Source organism: Mandrillus leucophaeus, unplaced genomic scaffold (assembly GCF_000951045.1).
Source record: "Mandrillus leucophaeus isolate KB7577 unplaced genomic scaffold, Mleu.le_1.0 Scaffold20, whole genome shotgun sequence".
Classification (NCBI taxonomy): Eukaryota; Metazoa; Chordata; class Mammalia; order Primates; family Cercopithecidae; genus Mandrillus; species Mandrillus leucophaeus.
In genome coordinates, this window is record NW_012102032.1 from 4,431,100 (window position 1) to 4,439,659 (window position 8,560).

The 8,560-nt window shown below is 45.7% G+C and overlaps 1 protein-coding gene across 1 annotated transcript; it reads left to right on the forward strand.

Moving 5' to 3' along the window:
• Window positions 1-242: 242 nt before the first annotated feature.
• CCDC182 (coiled-coil domain containing 182) lies at window positions 243-1,092 on the forward strand. The gene has a single exon (XM_011979223.1). The coding sequence runs from the start codon at window positions 296-298 to the stop codon at window positions 755-757; it is 462 nt and encodes a 153-aa protein (XP_011834613.1). The 5' UTR covers window positions 243-295; the 3' UTR covers window positions 758-1,092.
• The last annotated feature ends 7,468 nt before the right edge of the window (window positions 1,093-8,560 follow it).

Genomic DNA, 8,560 nt, shown 5'->3' on the forward strand with positions numbered 1-8,560 from the left:
TTCCTCAGGTTAAAGAAGAACCTGAGTTCTGGTTCTGGAAGGGTGATGAGTTAAGGATCCATATCTCAGGAAGGCAACTTGGTCAGATAAACAGACAAAGCTCTAGGTAACCAAGCAAGGAAGCTACAATATGCAAATGAATGGATTGTGGCTTTCTTTCTGGTTGGTTGAAGGGGCCCTGATGTCACAATTCTAGGGTTTCTCCACTCCGAATGATCGTGTCTCTAGCCAAAAATATTTCTTGACCTGGCTGGTCTCTTGGCTTCCTCTCTTTGTCCAACGTAGAAGAGAGACAATGGAATCCCTCTACCAGGCTGGGTCCATTCTCATGACGGTGAATACTTTACAGGGGAAGAAAATGGTAGAGAGTGGCCTCCAGTCTGGAGACTTTTCCCTGTCCCAGTCATGGCCCTCCTGCCTCCCGCCACCTGCCGACTTGGAGATCCTGCAGCAGAAGGTGGCCGGGGTGCAACGGGAGCTGGAAGACTTTAAGAAAGAGACATTGAAGTCCATCCATTACCTTGAGGACTCCTTCTGCGAGATGAATGGTGCCCTGGTGCAGCAGGAGGAGCAGGCGGCTCGCGTGAGGCAGCGGCTAAGGGAGGAGGAGGACCGTGGCATCGTGCGCAACAAGGTTCTCACTTTCCTGCTGCCGCGGGAGAAACAGCTCCGGGAGCATTGCAAGCGGCTGGAGGACCTGCTGCTGGACAGGGGCCGCGACGCCCTGCGTGCCACTAAGAAGAGCCAGGCTGACTGAGCCTTGTGGGTAGCACTAGCCAAGCACCAAGTAGATGATTTTTTTTTTTTTTTAAATGGAAGGACAAACCCCAAGTCCCTACCCGCTTGCTTTCCTTTTCTCATTTCCATTGCTTCCCTTCTACCTAAATAACACCTTGCTGAGAGGCAAAAAGACTTCAATATGTTTTTTTGGTGAAATTCCATTTATCCAGCACTCTCAAGGAAGGAGGCACCCCACTACTAAGTCAGGCCCCTGTAACTTTCACTTGAACTGTTTTCCTGTTTGTAATGGTACTATTGCTCAATGTATACTTTTTTTTTTGTACAGTATATTCTTAAACTGATTGTGCTGAACAGATTCACCTTTTTTTTTTTTTTTTTGAATGATTCAAGGCTCTCATAATTTGAGACTTAATGTGTGGTCAACTGATACCATGTCATGTAACTCATGATCTCCCCAGAGGGTTCAGACTGCTTGCCCGTGCACTAACACTACCCCAGATTGCTCTGTTTTTAGTATTCTAACCCTTGCCTGTATGGTCTTTCTGTCTCCCTTCACTGTTAGACTGTCACATCTCACTTTTCTTTGCTGTGTCTTTCTACCTCTACTTCCTTTCCTGCAGACTGGCCAATCAGAATGACAGAGCTTATTAGGACTGTGTGGGTGGAACTCGCTGAGCTTTAGTGACCGATAATGCAACACCTCTGAGATGGGACTAGGAAGTGGGGAAACTGATTTCTGTGTTTGATCCGTGGAGCAGGAATTGTTGTCACAATGCCTGGCCATTTATCAGGCAATACAGACATACCATCCCACTTACTTCCATAGGCACTCATTGGAGGTGAATGTTGATTTTGCATGGTTCACACTGGGAGACTGGCCACAGGAAGGCAAGTCCAGTACCCAAGGTCTGCACCCCAGTAAGTGGCAGGGCCATGGTTTAAGTCCAGGTCAGCTGTGCTCATTTGCCTCCTGCTGCACCCCTCTCTGCTCCCCAGTTTTGGAACCACTTTAGGCTGTTCATGGACGCGTTCTGGAAGGCTGAGGCTATCACATGGGTGATTTGGGAGTTCATTAGCTGACACTATACCTTTTATTTCCAATTAGTCTTCTATTTCATCAATTCATACATCTTCTCTCTGGCGGCCCAAATGCTGCCATGCAGCAGGGATTCTCCTCTAAACAGCAGAAGCGAGGTGCCTGGAGACGAGAGCCAGTCCCTGAACAGAGTCAGGTCTGTCTTTCCAGCTCTGAGCTTACAGCAGATTCCATATCATCTGATCTTCTGTGGCAGTCTCATCCTCCCTCTTTCTTCTGTCATAGAATCTCCCCAGCTAAGATTTGAACATCTGGAACTTCTAAGCTGCACTTCCCAAAAGGACCCTGTGACCCGTGGTTAATTGTAATACCCATCCAATAGCCATCTACCATGAAGGGTTGCATCCCTACTCTAACTTTAGGCAGTTTTTTGTTGTTGTTGTTGTTTGTTTGTTTGTTTGAGATGGAGTCTCTCTCTGACACCCAGCCTGGAGCGCTGGAGTGCAATGGCGTGATCTTGGCTCACTGCAAGCTTCACCTCCCAGGTTCAAGCAATTCTCCTGTCTCAACCTCCTGAGTAGCTGGGACTACAGGCACATGCCACCATGCCCAGCTAATTTTTGTATTTTTAGTAGAGTTGGAGTTTCACCATATTGGTCAGGCTGGTCTCAAACTCCTGACCTCAGGTGATCACCCACCTCGGGCTCCCAAAGTACTGCGATTACAGGAATGAGCCACTGCGCCCAGCTGCTGTTTTGTTTTGTTTTGTTTTTGTTTTTTGGTTTTTGTTTTTTTTTGAAGAGTCTTACTCTGTTGCCCAGGCTGGAGTGCAATGGTGTAATATCAGTTCACTGCAACCCGGCTTTCAAGTGATTCTCCTGCCTCAGCCTCCCGAGTAGCTGGGATTATAGGTGCGCACCACCACGACTGGCTAATTTTTGTATTTTTAGTAGAGATGGGGTTTCACTTTGTTGGCCAGGCTGGTCTCAAGCTCCTGACCTCAAGTGATCCTTCCACCTTGGCCTCCCAAAGTGCTAGCATTACAGGCATGAGCCACTGTGCCCAGCCTTTAGGCAGTTTCTTTGGAGGATTCAGCTGAAGTATTAATAATGGTAATACTAACAATATGAATATTATTACTAATATAAGAGCTTAGTGTTATCAAGAATATACTATAGTCCAGCCACCATGGTTGGCCCTTTGAAGGTAAGTACTGCTGTGGTTTGAATGTCCCTTCCAAAACCCATGTTGAAGTTTTTTTTGTTTTTTTTTTTTGTTTTGTTTTGTTTTGGTTTTTTGAGAGGGACTTTCTCTCTGTCACCCAGGATGGAGTGCACTGGCATGTTCTTAGCTCACTGCAGCCTCTGCCTACCAGGTTCAAGCGATTCTCCTGCCTCAGCTTCCCAGTTAGCTGGGATTACAGGCGCCCACCACCACACTGGGCTAATTTTTGTATTTTTAGTAGAGACAGGGTTTTGCCATGTTGGCCGGGCTGGTCTCAACTCCTGACCTCAGGTGATCCACCCGCCTTGGCCTCCCAAAGTGGGATTGCAGGCATGAGCCACCGTGCCTGGCCTCTCATGTTGAAATTTAATTCCAAATGTAACAGTGTTGGGGGGTGGGGCCTTTATGTGGTAATAGATTAACGCTATTATCACAGGAGCTTGGTTAGTTATCTCAGGAATAGGCTCCTCATAAACGGATGAGTTTGGCCCCATCATATTTCCACTGACATCGACATTTCTTTGGCCATATCTGGGTTGCTTGCCCACCCTAAACCAATTATGAAAAGAGGAGAGCAATTGCCACAACTCTGCTCCTGGGCCTGGACACTTCAGTTACCCAATATCCAAAGAAAATCAAGGTTCCATTAATGAGGCTGGTGGTAACCAACCCCAGCTGCCACATCCTCAGTCTTATTTTTTCTGTACCATGGATACTGAGGGCCAGGAAGAAGACAGCTCTGGGAGATGGCACTGGCTGGGCAGTGTTGTGCAGTGTGGGTGGCTGTTGCATGGCTGCAGGGAGCATGGAGTTAGGTCTGGGAATTGGGGAGATGGGCTGGGTCTAGGTGCAGGTGCACCTCAGTGCTGTGGGTACAGGCCCACTGTCTTCAGTTGCTTCACCTTCATCTGCCTGATACCCAGCCTTCACCCTTGAAGTCAGAGGCTTGAGATGACCCAAAAGGTGCCAGGGAGACTTTGCGACCCCTTGGTCGTTAAAACAGGCAGCCACTCTTAGAGATGCAATCAGTTAACACCACCACCCAGGGCAACCAACTTGTTCCAGTTTAATTGGGATTTTTCTAGTTGTAAAACAGAAAGTCCCTCAGGCCAAGATCTCTCAGTCCTGGGCAAGCAGGGATGGTTGGTCACCTGCTAGGTTGGTCACCTAAACATAAACATACTGTGGGGTGATCCAGGCGAGGTTGTGGGTGGGGCAAATCCCAGGAGCTCAAGGCAGGAAACAAGGATGGTAGAGGCCATACAAGCCAGGTCAGTGCATCTCTGCTGTCACTTTTAGCCAGAGGAGGCTGGCCTGTTCATTCTGCAGCTGGAAGAGCTTGTCTTTGTGTCCATTTCTCCTCCCCACTCTCAGATCCTTGCCTTCCACCTCAATCTGGCAAGAAAATTTGAGAGTGAGGCCTTTTCCGAGCAACTTTTGAGATCCTTCTGGGGACCCCTGAGATTCCTCATTAGGCCACAACTCACAGCTGCACCCTTAGTCCTGGAGGACAGAGGAAACCCATGGTGGATTAAAGAGCCAAGGAGAGGCTGGGTGTGGTGACTTATGCCTGTAATCCCAGTGTTTTGGAAGGCCAAGGCGAGAGGCTCACTGGAGGCCAGGAGTTCGAGGCCAGCCTGGGCAACATAGTGAGACCCTCACTCTACAAAAATAAAAGAAATTAGCTGGGTGTGGTGGTGCATGTCTGTAGTCCTAGCTACTTGGGAGGCTGAGGCAGGAGGATCACTTGAGTCCAGGAGTTCAAAGCTAGAGCGAGCTGTCATCATGCCACTGCACTCCAGCCTGACCAATAGAGGAAGACTTTGTCTCAAAAAAAATACAAAATACAAAATAAATAAAGCCAAGAGGAGATAATTTTGCATTGTAGCTTTGGAAACTGGAGTGCCTCATTTCAACTCTTCTGCTCCCAACTGTGAACAATAAAGTTGAGCAGCCCAACTGCTCACTTTCCCTGAAATTCTAAGACAAATAGAAGACAAAAATAACAGATGGTTTTCTCCATGCCAATAGCCGTTGTTCTCAAAGGTTTTCTATAAGCTGCAAGGCTCTACTTGCTCCCCCTCCGCATCCACAGCAGTCAGAGCGCTGCTGAGATCCTAGACATATGGCTCCATCTTATGAAAACCACTGGTAGACAAGGGAGTCCTCCCTGGGACCCCAAGTCCCGTGTCCACTGCAAGCTGGGATGCTGGGGTGAGCAGCAAGGTGGCTGAGATGCAGGAAAGCAAACATGTGTGTGGCTAGGGGAGGGAACTCACCTAGTTGGCACAACTTCAGCCTTGTCTATTTAATTGATACGCTGTGCTGGGAAGAAGAAAGCACTCAGGGAGGAGCATGGCTAGGCAGAGTTGTGCAGTGTGGCTGGGAAGCAAGGGTTTGGATCTGGGCGTTGGCTCCATTCCATATGCAGAACTTTGCCTCTTGATCTGACCCAATCCTTTTAGTAATCCGCCCAGTGCTAAGAGCAGTGAGCCTTGGGCATGTTTTTTTGACACTCACCAGGTGTCAGTCTAGAGTGACTTTCACTGGATCCAGATGTATTGGGTGTGGCTCATGTAGCAGACATAGCAACTCTTCCAGAGTTAGAGGTGAGAAGGCAAAGAGGAACGCAGGGGTTTGTCCATCTCCTCTCCTATTCTCCTCCTTTTGGCTGCTTCAGAAGTGAATGTAGCTCACAATGAATGCCCAGCAAGGAGTAGCTGCTCAAGAAACATATGATGAATAGAATAGGAAGTGGTGGCATCATCTGTGCCTGTTTGTGTGAGTGGTGTTTATCAATATGACCTTTGAGAGCAGCTGACAGGAAATCTCTGGGCAAAGGCAGCATTTTGTGGCAGAGGACTGAGCCAGTGGTCAGAAGTTCCGCATTCAGATTCTAACTCTGCAGCTTCTTCGGTTTCTATTTAAGACATGATCCTTTATCTAACAAACATTATCTCTGTCACACCAAGACCTCTGTTTCCCCATTTGCAAATTGGGATTTGTGGGGCCAACTTCCCAGGCTTGTTTAAGAGGTAATTGAGATAAGGCATGTACAACAGTGCTAAAAGGAAATACATTAAATTATAAGAGATGGCAATCTTCTACTCCTAGTCATCTAAGACAGCCAACCCAATTTCTAGACTTTTTTGATGCAGAACTAAAGAGGGGAAGCTAAGGGTCTTGCTTCAGAAAGGGCTGAGTTTATTCATGGGAAAGAAAAAATAGACATAACTAGAAGGAAACAAGGAGAAGGATAAAAGTAAGAAAGAAAACCTGGCAGGCTCAGATTTTCAGAGAGAAGTCTTTTCAGTGTGTAGTTGAGAATGAGTCCTGAGAATGAGGTTGGACAGCAGAGGTATAGGAGAGATGAGGGGAGGCCAATGGGTTAGGGGAAGGAAGGCATTAAGAAGTGATGTGTATAAGAGCCAGAATCATAAAATCTTAGAAGAAAGTATAGGAGCAAATCTTAGATATGACATAAAAGGAACAAGCAAGTAAAGAAAAAAATAGATAAATGGGACTTCATCAAGATTAAAAACTTTTGTTCTGCAAATGGTACCATTAAGAAAGTAAAAAAGGCAATCCACAGAATGGAAGAAGATATTTACAAATCATTTATCTGGCAAGAGACTTGTATCCTTAAAAAGGAGAAATAACTTTTACAACTTAATAAAAAGATAACTCAACTGAAAAGCTAGCAAAGGATCTGAATAGACATTTCTCCCAAGAAAATAGACAAATGATCAGCAGGCACACAAAAAGATATTCAGTATCCTTAGACACTAGGGAAATGTAAGTCAAAACCACAATGTGATACATTTCACCCCACTAATATGGCTACTGTCAAAAGACTAGACAATAACAAGTGTTGGCAATGATATAGAGAAATGGGAGCTCATTGCTGATGGGAATGGGAAGTAAAATGGTGCAGACATCTTGGAGAACAGTTGGGCAGTTTCTCAACATGTTAAACGCAGAGTTATCCTATGATCCAGCAATTCCACTCGTAGGTATATACCCAATACAAATAATAACACATCTCCACATAAAAACTTGTATGTGAATGTTCATGGCAGCATAATTCATAATAGCCTAAAAGTGAAAACAACTCAAATGTCCATCAACTGACGAATAGACAAAATGTGGTATGTTTATATAATGGAATATTATTTGGCAATAAAAAGAACCACGTAGTGGCCAGGTGCGGTAGTTCACACCTGTAATCCCAGCACTTTGGGAGGCTGAGATGGGTGGATCACCTGAGGCTGGGAGTTTGAGACCAGCCTGAGCAATGTGGTGAAACCCCATCCCTACTAAAAATACCAAAAAATTAGCTGAGCATGGTGGTGCTCACCTGTAATCCCAACTGCTTGGGGGGCTAAGGCCCAAGAATTACTTGAACTCTGCAGGTGGAGGCTGCAGTGAGCTGAGATGGCGCCACTGCACTCCAGCCTGGATGGCAGAGCAAGATTCTGTTTCAAAAAACAAAAACAAAAACAAAACAAAAATGTTTATAAAATAAAGTGTAAATTCAAATATACAGTGAGAAAAATAAATGATACTATGATTTATCATTCAAATCCCATTTAATATTGAGAGATACAAATACAGACTGGGATTATTTTTAGTTGTTTTTAGTTTTTAGTTTACGGACATTCGGGAGCCACATGGGCTCCAAAAACTATCTAGGTTACACATGTAAAAAGTGCCTGAATTAGATACTAGGCCATAGAAGGCATGTCATAAATGGTAAATGGATCAAAACTGGAGGTCAATGACCTTGATTGACCTTCACCATCTCCAGGAGGTCTCAGGAGCGTGGCAAGATGTACAAGGCATTCTTTTGTACCCAAATGTGTGCTTGACTCCCCTTCATCAGGGAGATAGGAGATAGAACTGCCACAGGGAGATCAAACCCCAAACCCCTCCAGGGTTGGAAGAGGTGTCTGATGGAGCAAACTGCAGCATCATGACCAGGCGCTGGTGACAGCTGTCACGTGACCAGGAGGTGGTCAAAAGGTCTTAAGCTTTTCAGATGTGCCCTCCAAAAAGCTTCACTCTAAGAGTGAGATTTCTTTGTTGACCTCTTGACCATCTCAACCCTTTCTTTTTGGATTCCTTTCAACATCAGAAAAGAGTAGCGGATAGACAAACTGGCCTAGCTGAAGTACCAGCTCTGCTACTCGGTTTCTGCATGGCACAGGGCTGTTACTCTACCCTTCACGGTGCTGTCCGATAGGGCATTCTGCAATGATACAAATGTTCTGTCATTCTGCATGGTCAATTCAGTCGCCACCAGGCATGTGTGGCTACTGAGCATTTGAAATGTAGCTAGTAGGATTTAGAAACTGAATTTTAAGTTTTATTTCATTTTATTGGCCATATGTGGTCAGTGGCTACAAACTTGGAGCCTCAATTTCCCCATATTCCTCATGGGGATAAAGACACTACCGGCCTCAAAGGACACTTGGGTGAATTAACAGAGGGAATGCAGGTAGGGGAGGATAATTTGCTGAGATTTTTAATTATAATTCGGTTCCCTAACCCAAGAAGGAA

Excerpts from the sequence above, each read along its gene's own strand:
- CCDC182 (XM_011979223.1), top strand. The coding sequence starts at position 296 with ATGGAATCCCTCTACCAGGCTGGGTCCATTCTCATGACGGTGAATACT.